This window comes from Falco rusticolus, chromosome 2 (assembly GCF_015220075.1).
Source record: "Falco rusticolus isolate bFalRus1 chromosome 2, bFalRus1.pri, whole genome shotgun sequence".
In the NCBI taxonomy this organism is placed as follows: Eukaryota; Metazoa; Chordata; class Aves; order Falconiformes; family Falconidae; genus Falco; species Falco rusticolus.
The window spans coordinates 104,392,140-104,406,105 of NC_051188.1; the positions used below are offsets into that span (position 1 = coordinate 104,392,140).

Below are 13,966 nucleotides of genomic sequence, written 5' to 3' on the forward strand. Positions count from 1 at the left end.
TCTAGTACACAGTGATAGTGAATTCCCATGACAGCTGTACTGTAAGTGCTATTTTATAAAAAATAATGTTGGGGTTTTTTTTTTGGCCTCTGACTATCTCTGATGCAACTGATAGTGTAAGCCTTTCTGATTCATATAAAATAAGTTCTATCAATTTTAGTAAGCCATTTCTATCCCTTTTCATGCAAAACTCGTGAGTATTTGCAGGGAATGGAGCAAACACAACTCCTTGTAGCCTACAAGAACAAATGCTCTATCACCACAATGTTCATCTCCAGGATCTGATGAGCAATGGTTCTTACTCAGCAAATTCTAATACTGGCTTGCAAAGCAAAAGCAAATAGATTTTGTGGGGGCTGTCATCTTTCTGAAGTTTTGGATATTAATTTATCTGATTGGTGTGATTCCTACCAACACCTATTCTCAAAGCACGAGATCTCAAAGACACACTTAATCTATTCACTCAACCCCCTTCAGAACTTCAGAAAATAATTTTTTTTTTCTTCCAGTATAGCAGTACATGATGAAGACCTTGATTTACACTTTTATCTCAGAATTATGATCTGAACAAAAGATGGATGAAAGCCTTCATTTTCAAGGTGTGGTTTTGGAATAGCCTTTTGGAATATCCTTCAGCCCATGAGAAAATGATGCAGGTGACTTCAAGAGGATAATGCTGCCGCTCTTCTTTGCCTTGGGAATATGATGAGAACTACTAGGAGACTAACACCCTAAAGGCTTTCCTTTTTGACTACTGTATTCTGTTCTACATTTTAGATTTAGCTAAAAACCTAACTAGTTAAAGCTGTAGAGATAGGGTAAGGAATCTTTTAATGTATGAAGCAGTACACAGACCCATCATGGTCTTAGAACTTCTGATCCTCAGAATGGAAATTTTACCTTTGGAAATATCTTCACACTCCTTCTGTGCTTTTCTTTTTATTTGTTGGTTTAAATTTATTGTTGCTAAACAAGTCGGTACAAAGATCGAAGGTCAGAAAGTTACCACTACTTTTTCCCGTTATTCCAATTGTTAAAAGTGTGCAAAATTTCTAATACAGTATTTTCCTTGCTGAGCTACAAAGAATTTTATTTCTATCCTCAGATACCTATTTTAAAAACTTTACAGGAATGTACTATTTTTGAAGCCTCTGGCAAATTCATTGAAATTGCTAACCACATTCAAAAGTTATCAAAAGACACAAACTCATGGATGTTTGTGCAGATATACAGACACATATATGTGGACAGGTGGTGTGGTCACAAGCCATAAGCTGAAAATCAGGCCAAAATGCTATTCCTGAAGAATCACTACATAATATAATTCTACAGTTGTTTTCTCGAGTTTTAAACAGGAAATTTAAAAGCCACAAGTGATGACTTAGTCTTACCTCAAGTAGCTACTGGCAGCCTTTCTAGCTTTTTCTATGGAAAGAGACTACAAAAAAAATTACTTCTGAGCCCCACAATTCTCCTAATTTAACTTTTAAGGATGCAACATAACATTTCCTAAAACTAAGAATAAGTACCAGGAGCCAGCTGCTGACATTACCTCATAGCTAACTCTGCCTCTGAATGTGGTCCTGTTTTGAAATAGCACATTGTACCTGGAAAGGGCTTCTCTTCAACCGATCTACATATGATCACTAATGGTTAATGCTGGTTATCAGCAGTTCTGCAAAATGCTCAAGAGGGAATATGTACAGTCTTCCTTGTTCATTACCCACAAAATTGTTGTCTAAGTTAAAAAAAAGACACTCAGTTTGTATCTGCAAAAGCACATGGGTTACTGATTGTGTACTGAGACAAAAAATACCAAGAATATAACTGAAACTCGGCCTGGCCTGAAGAATGCTGTTGTTCCTACTGAAGTGGAAGTGAGGAAGGAAAAAAGTTTAATGGGAAGAAGAGCTATAAATAGAAACCTAGAAAATAAACAGAGAGATCATTGTCTTTGGAAATCTAAGGATCTGGAGATGTGAGGAAATTCTTGAGCAAGGATTGGGTCAGAAAACTGGGTACACATAGGTCCCTAGGTTCTGATGGCATGCGCCCGCAAGTTCTGAGGGAGCTGCCATTGCAAGGCTATTCTCAATAGTCTTTGAATGTTCATGGAGATTGGTAGAGATCCCTGAGGATGGAGGGAAGGGGACCTTAGAAGGGGCAGGAAGGATGGCTTGGGGATCTACAGGCCAATCAGCCTCACCTTAGTCCCTGGGAAGGTGATGGAGCAACTGATCCAGGACACTGTTTCTAGGCACATGAAGAACCACTACATCAAAAGTAGTCAGCACTGGTTCACGAAGGCAAAGTCATGCCTGACCAAGGTAACCTGGTAACCTCCTATGATGCACTGACTGGCTTGGTAGATGAAAGGAGAATAGTGCATATTTATGTTGACTTCAGTAAGGCTTTCAACACTGTCTTCCATAAGGTCCTCATAGAGAAGCTACTGATATATGGGCTGGATAAGCAGACTGTGAGGTGGAATTGAGAACTGGCTGAATGGCTGGGTCCAGAGGGTGCTGATCAATGCCGTGAAATCTAGTGGGAGGACAGTGATTAGCAGTGTACCCCAGGGGTCAACATGGGGTCCAGTCTTGTTCAACATCATGAATGATTTGGATGATGAGGCAAAGCATACACTCAGCAGCTTTGCTGATGACACAGATCTCAGAGGAGTGGCTGATACACCAGATGGTTGTGCTGCCATCCAGACAGACCGCAAAAGGCTGGAGAAATGGGCTGATACTTCAAAGGACACAAGAACTGTTCAGAATGAAAGTTGATTCATAGTTCTGGTAAGTAAAAAAATACCACGTGTTTTTGTGGTGGGGTACAGAACAAGAATGAAGGCGGCTGCTTTTTGGCTTCTCTTAGCTGATGCGTTGTCAGGGTCAAGTCAACCTTTCTGGAGAAAAGGGAGGTCGTGCCTCCCTTCAGAGCTAGGGAGACTGTGCCCCGGAGAGTCTCTGGCAGCTTCATGTATCAGGGTGAAGGGATATGAGAGACAAGGAGAACACCTGCAGCAAGTGTCTGTTGTTTAGCAGCAAAACATGACAAGAACAAAAACTTAAACCAGCTACACAGATGAGATCAGAATTTATTTCTACCCAAAAAAAGTCAATTAATTGCTTAACTGAGAGCAAAATGAAAGAAAAAGACTTTCCCTGAAAGAAAATTTTGAGCACCACGGACACTTATTTCTATTTTTCTGTACTTAGTCATTTTCAGTTTCTGGATGAAAAAAGCTCATTATCCCAGCTTCTATTCTAACAAAACCCTGTGTGTGTAGTTCAAAAGTCCTATTTTGTCTATTTAATACATCATAAAATGCACATACACAAATTCAAATACACTTATACACACAGACACCTGAAGCATAGTTAAGAGTTCTTTTTATTTTTCATTCACTCTGACACCACTGGAGATCCTAATACTGCATTTTTGTAAAAACTACTGATAAAAATCATGCTTGGCATCAAGAGCATTATCTTTACTACTAGTGAAGATGAGAGAAAATACCACAGATTGTCCCTCTGCCTATTACTCTATGATTTTAAGTACTGATGACACACATGCATTGAAAAAAAAGTAAATGAGATGCATCAAGGATTAAAATTATTTCAAGGATGTTAATAAAAAAAAATATTCTCACAGTTCATGCAGTCTTGGAAGTTAAAAACACCAAACCAACCAACATCACAAAGTGAGAGAAATAGGTCTAAGGGCTTCTAATTATCCCCAAATGCTTTTCTCATTTTCCCACTGTTGCTCTAAGTCATGAATTTATAATGAAGAAAAAACCCCTTATGATAAAACACAACTTGCAACCATTTTTAATATATCTACTTGCCTTCCAGAGAAACAGCACTGACTGGATAAAAGCCTTTGGAAGGCAGCACCTGCATAAATCTTCTGCTGCTAATTTCTGAAGAGATATCTAACACCTGCAGAAAACATCCTCTTTTAACACCTTCCATTTCATCTTCTTTTAAGATTAATTTAATGTAGATGTGTTTGCAGGTTGCACTAGTAATGGTTAAGAATGACAGCTGATTTGGACACTTTTGTACCAGCTGAACAGTACAAAGACAGGTTCTCTATCTCTGGTCTTCTGAGAAAGAGTAAATAGGCCCATAAAAATGGGCAGTGGTGTCAGCTCTGATGGAGCTCAGCTGTTCCAAGTGACACCTAGTCAGAGGGTTTGCTATGTCTGCAGACGCTAGTCTGCACTGTCCTAACGTTGATAAAGAGCTAAGAGCTAATAGCTAAGGCACACAGCTCCTTTGAGAATCCCCTTTTTCTTACTGGACTGGAAGCAGCTTAACACTATGGAGAAGCAGAACAAAATGTTCTAAAATATCACAAAGCAGTACTTAACATCTGATAAAGATTTCAGTCAGAGGCAAGTACACCAATGGTAGAGTTGCATCTGCCTGCAAGTACTCGCAACTAACATCCCTAGTGAGATTTTGGAATACATAAAATACTACATCACTCTTACTTCAAAGCATGATTTTGAAATAGATGCTCATATGCCTAACAAAAAGGTGAAATACAAAGATGAAATTACTGACTGAAAAGAATAACTCAAAAAAGTAGGAAGTAAAATTAAATATACAATAATGTACAGTAATGTGTATATATTGTATACACATACATCAATATATTTATACATATATTTACTTAATGCGAAGTCTTTTAAGTGTATTCAAAACAAAGTTGTCAAGAAGTTGGTTTGCTGAGTATTTCTCAAACTCAGTACAAGGTTCCTTTGGTAAACCCTTCAGAAAACCAGGCAACCTTTACTAAAAGGATTACAAATTCTGAGGAACTAATCTTAAATTTGAGTGATTCAGTGAATGAAGACTGTGTTGTAGGCCTAGGAGCAGAAATTAGAAAATCAAGTACATCTGTAGTTGGAGGCTGCTGAGGCCAACCATATGAAAATTTAAAGGAACGTCTGTCTTATTTATACATCTCACTGATCCCAGACAGCAATTCGCTGTCTCAAGCTCCTTCCTAGACCTAAGACTCTTAACGGAATAATATCATATCGTGTTATGATAGAACCTGACTGCCAGCCAGGAGCTGGTACTTGCACACTTCCCTAGCAAACAGAAGTTGTGGATTCAGTGCCCACAGGAGATGTTTATTCGCATAAGTAGAGTTTTGGCTTCCAGTCCCTGCCCTCAGGGATTACTACTTCTGCCTTATATCCAATGGCTTTCGAAAGCACAACCAAGCACCTTCTGCAGCAATCAGAACCAAAGTTTTATTTCTTGTAATCACTCCCATTTCCCTGGTAAGCACTTATCAAAGGACACCAAATGTATCCTTGCCTCCATCTCTCTCCAGGTCTCTGATTTATTGCATTAGATGGCACACATTTTCACCAGAATAGTGTGTTAGGTATAATTACCCATTATGATACTTAGGGGATCCCAAAATTCTCTTGGATAAATAGTATCCATGAGATTGCATACATAGGATCTACAGATACTTTGGTTTTTAATTACATTTAGAGCAAGACAGAAATGCAGTTCAGCTGAAATGCCATAGATCTGGGCACACACTGATGAAGACCTTCATGAGTCCTAGCAACTTTTCTAATAATTATATGAATAATTGGGAATCAAATTTCAGTCATTAGAGGCTGTTAAGTAAGCACAGGATAGGTGATGAAGATTTAGTTCAAAAGTCTACCTAATTTCATTCTTGTTGCCTACGTCCTTTGGACCTAGCAGTGGATGCCGAGCTGCCAACACCTAAGCCTCAAAGCAGACAAACAGTGCATCATCCGAGTTGACCAACTGATAGAAGAATTACTCTGCTCAAAGTTAAGCATTTTATACACGTTATCTATCAGGTTTTGAAAGAGTAGGTTCATACTTTTGCAACAAAGTGTTATATATATTATATTGCAATAATATTATGCTATTTCAAAACAAGATAAACATACTGACTCATGGATATGAACATAATGCTGCACTGATTCTAAGTGCCTTTTGACATACTTTCAAAAATTGCCTACAGAATATTCTTATGATGGGAATTTCACAGTCTTTTCAGGCTTTGCAAAAACAGTTGTCAAGGAAACTAATTAGTTCCACAATCATAATTGCAATAACGATTCATATAAAGAAGGCCTGGTGTTAAATAGTGTAACAGACTTCTTACTACTACTTAGAGGTTATGGGGGAGCACTGAATGGAAAAAGCCCCTAAATACCTATAAAACTGTGTTCAAACAGAAACAATCTATCTATCTTTGGAAACTAGATTAATTAAGCTGCTTTTTACGTAAATGTCTAGAGGTCGCCTACATCACCATTTACAGAGGCATATCATGTTTCTCTCAGTTACAGCATCTGTGGCAGTAATACGGAACACTTTAATTATAACAGGTTGGAGTTAAGCGTGCACTGCAAAACAAGTAAGATTTGTGTTTCAAATACAGAAAATTGAAAAATGGCTTATCCCTTCCATTTGCCTAAGCAAGGTTTTATCTGTTTTTCTACTTGACAAATATTTTTGTTTACTTGGGACAAGCTTTCTTACATTTCTTTTACCCTTTTCTTTTTTGATCATGTAGTGAAATTTTCTTCCTGAATGATGGTAATCACAGGGCACTATCTGCTAAAAACAAGTACACAGGACCTACTGAGGCTCTGAATTTCAATCAAGGTGCAAATCAACCCTTCCTACTGCAATTCAAGTGCATAAGCCAAATATTTGTATTAGAACTGGATCTGAACCTATTAATGAATTAAGAAATTAATTAACAGATGCAAGTAACAATGATTCCAATATCAACAAATTACTATGGGATATTAAAAAAAATAACTTTGCACAGATCTTGAGATAATTTCCCTGAAAATATATTTGAGGAAAACTTTTAATAGACAGAAAAAAATTAGTTATTTCAAATTTTTCCAATGACACAATAGTCTATGACTCATTCAAACTCTTTGCCACTTTACTGAGATTGACGCTAGTCAGATGCTGAGGTAGAAACACAGGTATTTATATGGTTTACATTTTAATATATTGGATATTACATTTGTTTGGTGAGATTTTGATTTGATTCTAATACTCTAATAGTTTAAGATAGAGCATACAGAAAATACTGTTAGAGGATTTTGCACCTGTTTTTACAATGTAATGATGACACATCTAACTTGGAATTAATTATTAAAGATATCAACTCATAATTTACATTAAAAATTTTAAATCTCTTCCTCATAACATTCACTTCAGAAAAATAAAAAATACCTGTAATATATCAGAAATTACCATTATATTTTAAGTTTATTGCAAATGAAATAATTTTGCATTGATGAACCAAAATATAACTTTACATTGGGAAGCATTAAAATTTGATAGGTTAGTTATTGAGACACACTCACTCTTAACTACTATGCAGTTTTCCTGTTAAAAAAAAAATCCCAAACCTTCCTACTTACACACTTAAAAATATGAACAACATTTCTATAGATTTCAAAGCTTGTAAACAGGCCTAACAGAAGGCTGCATGCTGACCGTGTTAGGGTGAATCAGTAAGACAGTATCTCGACAGGACTATTTGAAGTCTTGACCTTATCGGACGCTAAAATACCTTTATTACCTGCGTGTCTTAATGCACATGTAGAGATCGGACTGTAATCAAGAATTCTGGCCACTAAATTGCTTACAACAGACAAACAGGCAGTACAAGGCAACTTAAAAATGTACAGCAGGTGTATCTTAAACACTGTATTTCTTGTTAACCGTCATCACCTGAGTTGAAGATTCAATCTTTGTTCTGCACTTACAAATGAGTTTATTACTAAAAGTGGGAAATGAGGTCCCATTTAAGGGTTTTGAATCAAGTTTTTGGATAGAGTATGGGATCCTGGGCTTTGTCAGTTCAAGACTACTTCAGTTACTGTATGTTCTGCTACACACATTAGTGTACTATGAATAACAATATAATTCTTAGAAAGAACACTCTAAAATTAACTTACCTGTAATAATGTTGGGCTTTGGTGGCATGCTGAATTCATACAATGTTGGTTCAGAATAACCCAGTCTGTTGGCAGCTGTAATTTGTACTTCATAACCCATGGTCCATTGAAGGTGCTCTAAGATGATGTGGTCTCTACTGCCCTGCACTTTTTTCTCTAGCCACTGGTCTTCCTTATCTTTCTGTAAAGATGCAAATATTGGTTTAAATTCCCAAAAAATCTTGTATTATTTGTCTAAACTATGTGTCTACATGATGCACAAAATTTATGAAATTTCATTTACAGAGGTTTTGAATATTCAAATAATCTAATTATGGAGTTCTGGGTACTCTAGGCTTTTTATAATTTTGACCACCCCTAATCAGTTTCCACAATGTGGATTTAGGTGTTTTTTAAGCAATCCCTTTTAACCTTTTGGCTTCAATTTATGCTTTGCTCAAATTCTGTTGTTTGCCTTGGGGAACAGCAGGATAATTATTTACAAATGCTGCTAAGAATAAATTCTGTAAAAGGTTTACTTTATATAGATGTTACAATTATATTTTGATCAATGTTCTTTAAAATAAACTTGCCATTAAACCCAAACTTGAATTGTTCATGAATGCAAGCTGTGCTTATATCATACATTAGTTAGAGAAAGAAAAATATACACTAACTGCAGAAATATGTGGTACTATAGTTAGTTAGCAAACCAGGCTGAGTGCAATGACATAAACACCATTGAGAAAGTATGCAGTCCTACCTCTACGCTGGTGACAGCATAGATGTAAATCATTAAGACGGTGTTCCAGAGAAAAAAACAAGAGTTCTAATAATTCAGATATTTATCTAAGACACTGCTGCAAAGGCAACAAATGATGACTTCAGTTGCAACCTTAATTCTGCCATTTCATAGATCTGGAACACTTGCCTTTGTAATTTCTCCTTCTAGTGCATAATATATTTAATTATTCTTGATACAAATGAGAATTACAAAACTAATAGGTTAAAAGGATAAAACAATATATACTGTCAAACACAAACCCCATCTTGTTTAATAGAGTATCACTAACAGTAAGAATCCACGCAGTCCTATTCTTACTAAATACTGATGTACAATAAAGTGGCAAGAACTACGGCTGAGAGGCAAATCCTACCCATCCAACCTATACAAAAACTCAGACGCAGTCAGTGGCCGTAACAATTCTAGGAAAAAAACCCTTCCATAACAGGGAAGTATAACTTTTTGCTGCAGACTATTAGGCTTCTCAGCAGCTTATATTTAGGCTCTTTGTTGAAGCATCTTGCTCTTGACTGATACAAGTGCCAAAGAAAATAGCATCTAAATTAGACAGTCAGGGCCCAATCATGCTCCTTATGTGTGTTTGGGAGTTGGATTTTTTTTTTTTTTACTCCAGTGTTCAGAAAATAGAGTGACAGACTAAAGTCCCTTATGTGCACTGTTGCAGTGAATTATTTGCTATCAGTGCTGAGTGTGATGTTTTTTCCACACTAACTTCACCTTTTCTTAACCTCTTCCTTGCTTCTTCTGTACTGACATGGGTACTGACAGATGACAGTCCTGGGAATGATTAAAATACAGCAACAAAACATTTCAGAAACATTTGCAGCAAGGTGAAAATGCCTACCTGGTGTAGCAGTAGACCAATGAAAAACATCAGAATGGTAGTCACAATAGAAATAATGAAAAAACCTAGATACACTGGAGTAAAAATAGTTTACTCATCATACAGTGAAACTGGTATTTTCTGTCCAGGATATCTTCCCATATCCACATGGATAGTCTCTCTTGCAATCATCTGACATGCCACTGAGCGAATCCCCCTACATTTACATTTCACTGACTGAACCCACTTATCACTATATCAAACTACCTTTACAAAATATATTTTTGTATGGGGCTTCTAAAATAAAATGGATTAATGCTGATTGCAATATGCATATGCTTCTTAGTAATATTAGGAATAATAATGTTACACAGCAACATATTTTAATGGCTGCTTAAATTGTTGAGGTTTGAGAGTAGTTAGAAAAAATAATAATACACCTAGATTCCAAAGAATATCAGCATAATAGAAATCAGAAGATCCACACATGGTCTTGGTGTGTGCACATACAACCACATGAATACACTGGGGAATTCCAAAGGTGTTCAGAATCACAAGAGAAAAAAAAATACACTGAATTGGAAAATAAAGATTTAGGCTAATATGGTTCCTGCAGGTGGAAGAGACAGCACTGCAAGCAGATATATAAGTATATTTTGAAAAAACCCTTGTCCTGGTTTCAGCTGGGATACAGTGTTTTTTTTTCTTCTTAGCAGCTGGTGCACAGCTGTGCTTTGGATTTGGTGTGAGAACAAGGTTGATAGGACACTGATGGTTTTGGTTGTTGTTGGGTGATGTTTACACTCAGTCAAGGACATTTCAGTTTCTTGGGCCCTGCAAGCGAGAAGGCTGGAGAGGCACGGGAATTTGGGAGGGGACACAGCCAGGACAGGTGACCCAAACTAGCCAAAGAGGTATTCCATACCATATGACATCATGCTGAGTATATAAACTGGGGGAAGAAGAAGGAAGGGGGGACATTCCGCATTATGGCATTTGTCTTCCCAAGTGACCGTTACACATGACGGAGCTCTGCTTTCCTGGGGATGGCTGAACACCTGCCTGCCCATGGGAAATGGTGAATGAATTCCTTGTTTGGCTTTGCTTGCATGTGCAGCTTTTGTTTTTCCAATTAAATTGTTCTTATCTCAACCCCTGAGTTTTACATTCCTTTCTGATTCTCCTCCCCATCCCTCTGGGTGAGGGGGAGTCAGGAAGTGGCTGCATGGTGCTTGGTTGCCAGCCAGGGTTAAACCATGACAATCCTATAGAATTATATGTGATGAATACAAAGAGCTTAAGATTTGGAAGGAAAACTATAATGGTTTCTGTATGAGGCTGCTCTTCTGCAGACATAAGAATAAGTGAAAAGTTTCAACTGAAGCCACCTGGGTGGATTGAGATAAATGAAATGAAGTCTAAGCTCTGAGCTCAAAGACAACAAAATGTTTTACGAAGAGTGACAAACACAAGTTAGGAGTAAGAAGAATAAAGAATGTATCTGGAAAGCAAGTTGTCTGCTAAAGACAAACAGATGAAGTCTTCCAGAATAGTCTGCTTTTGGCATCTTAAAGAAAAAAAGAAAGTAACTGCAATGTCCTTCATTATAGCTCTTATTTCACACCCTTTTTCACATACTTTTTACGAAGTAGAGCTCAGTAATGAGTCCAGATTTATTTTACTATTAGTGCAGAAATGGAGAGGGATGAGAACACAAAACAAGAATCTTGTCAGTTAAATCTTCCTACAAATCTCCCTGTTAGTGTGAAGACCCTTTAATTGGTAGCTGAGCAGAAAGTAGAACTGGAAAAGAACACTCCAAACTTTATTAGGCTGTTCTGCTATTAATACTGCTTAAAACGTACAGAAAGCTCTACATATGCACAGTGTTCTACAACACATGAAAGAAGCTTCTAAATCACAAACTACAGTCAAATTTCATGGGTGAGTTAATATAGATGTCTTCAACAATCATTTACTATTAGCAGTTTTATCATTAACATCCACCAACAAATGCACATTTTCAGAAATTGTAATTAGATCTGCAACCTTAGAGATTAAACTGTTCCTTTATTTGCATTTCATTTTGTTTCATATAACGCAGAAATACTCCTTTACAGAAGGTCACTGATGCTGTGAGACTGGCAATTTCTGGGACTGTTAACTGCCCGCTTCCATCACTCTTAAGCCTTAGGTTCACACTGTCCGCTTCCCAGTATAAGTCCTTGCTTGAAACAAACCTGTGACAATACCAGAGACTAATGACACTACAAAAAAACACCACCCAAACCCAAAACAAATCCCAAACCAAAAACCTCACCACTCAAAAAACGCAACAACAAAAAAAATCTTAACTTGTGTGCACATTGGCTTTAAATGCAAGCATCAGCCAATTTTATCTCAGAAGTGTCCAAGAGCTAGATTTATAAGACAGCTGTGAGCAACCTAAGCACCTAAATACCCTGACAAAAAAAAAGAGTAAACAAAGAAGTGTGAAATTCTAGTCTACCAGGACTTGGCTGCCTCTCAAAACTGAGGGCACCTCTAACAACAGTGGAAGTAAAGCCAATCCACTGTTTAGGCACCTATTCACTAGTCTAGAAAATAACATCTCTCTAACGTTCATTTTACATCCCACCCAAGATCACATTCTTTGGGAACTCATAAAAAGTGAGGAAAAGTGATTAACCCCTTTCAACCCTTCCCCTTATTCTCCATCTTCCCTAAATTGTTGTGCTGAAAGTTCAGTTCAGACAGACTTGTTATTATGGTGATCCCTACGATAAAAAGCGGGCAGAGATGCCACACTATCTTGAAAGCTGGCAGGAAAAAATATCAAGAAATCCTCACAGAAGACAATCTGATATTTTAAAGCAGTGACTTCACAAGTATTCATTACATAAGGATGCTTTGTAGGTCTGGTTAATATAAGACAAATACCGAACAAAGCACAAAATGGTGAATAATGTACATAGTGTTAAAATGCAGAGAAAGTCCAAGGAACTGGCAGGTGAAGTGGAACTTGGAGATGCAAAAACATTTAAATGTTTTATGGTAGGTATCTCGGAGTGGGAGTAAATGAGAAACTACTTTTTTTAAATGATTCATATTTGCAGAGGTTTGTTCTAGAACCTATCATAAAGGAGCAAAAATGAACACAGTCCTCCATTGACACAGTCACACAAGAGTGAAGCACATAGCATATCAATCAAAAACTCATCACTGCCAAAATTCAGAGCATTAATACTAACACTGTCACAGGTCAACATGGTGAACAACTTTTAGGCCTGCAAAAACTAACTGCTCCTCTAACAGTTCCTCCAAACATAAGTATGAACATAAAAGGTAAGTTAAATACTGTTATTGTTTTTCAAACTAGGATTTTAGTATTTTTTTCTTGCTTCTACCTAAAAGTTCATAACCATAAAGATGGATATTTTTATTATTTAATTCTAATTCCAAATTTTTATTGAAAATTGGCCTGCCAGGGAAAAATTAAATCTATCTTCTCCCCCTTTTTTATTCTAGCTTACTGTTGGCATTCTATGTCCTGAAAGTATAGAAACAGAATTCCCTTTTCTAGTCACTTAAGAAGCTTATTTCAACACTTGCTTTTTAACCCTTATGAAGTAATTCAGAATATGGTACTAAAATAATATCTGAAGGCTGGGAACAAATCTTTTCAAGATAAAAGAGTGATAGATATTTGCAGGGAACAGTAGGCAACATTATGTACCAGCACAAATTCACAATTGCAATACATGCAGCTGCGTAATATCCATCACAGTCAAAATGCACTTGAGTGGTCAGCACAAACTTTGGCTTGTGATCATCATAATCATATAGCGATTATTCCTGTATGGTGATCACACACTGCTTGCATGCTGTTTCTGGTGCTAAGCTTAACCTGTGCTAATACCTTCCAAAGGCTGCTTTGGAGCCCGCCTTTCTCTTGCAGGTCTGTGCCTGGTCACTCACCTGTCGTGAGGTGCTGTGGTAGTCTGTCCCCTGTATCCCAAGTGCTCCTTCTTCCTGGCCCTCCTTACCTCCCCACCTTCCCCTTAGTCTGTATAATCTCTTCAACCCTCCCCTCTAGCTTTTAGTTTACTACTATAGTACGTAGTAAATAACACAGCAGGTAATAGCCATTTACAAACTCGGTACCCATTTCCCCAATAATTTACATGCATAAAGCTCAACATCCACTGTGGAACAGCAGCATCTCAACATATGTTCCCCAGACAACTTGAAGAGTACCATAAGCACAGACAAACATAGGGGAGCTTGAGTCAGTCCCCATTAAAATTAAAGTTACTACAAGATATGTAGTTGGGCTGTCACCTCCTGCATC

At 37.2% G+C, this 13,966-nt stretch overlaps 1 protein-coding gene across 1 annotated transcript in view; it reads right to left on the reverse strand.

The window, feature by feature from the left end:
• The window catches only part of NCAM2 (neural cell adhesion molecule 2), a 306,656-nt gene that overhangs the window by 31,666 nt on the left and 261,024 nt on the right, over positions 1 to 13,966 (reverse strand). The window contains exon 15 of the mRNA XM_037378231.1: positions 8,009 to 8,189. Within this exon, the coding sequence (XP_037234128.1) occupies positions 8,009 to 8,189 (181 nt within the window). The remainder of the gene's footprint in view (positions 1 to 8,008; positions 8,190 to 13,966) is intronic.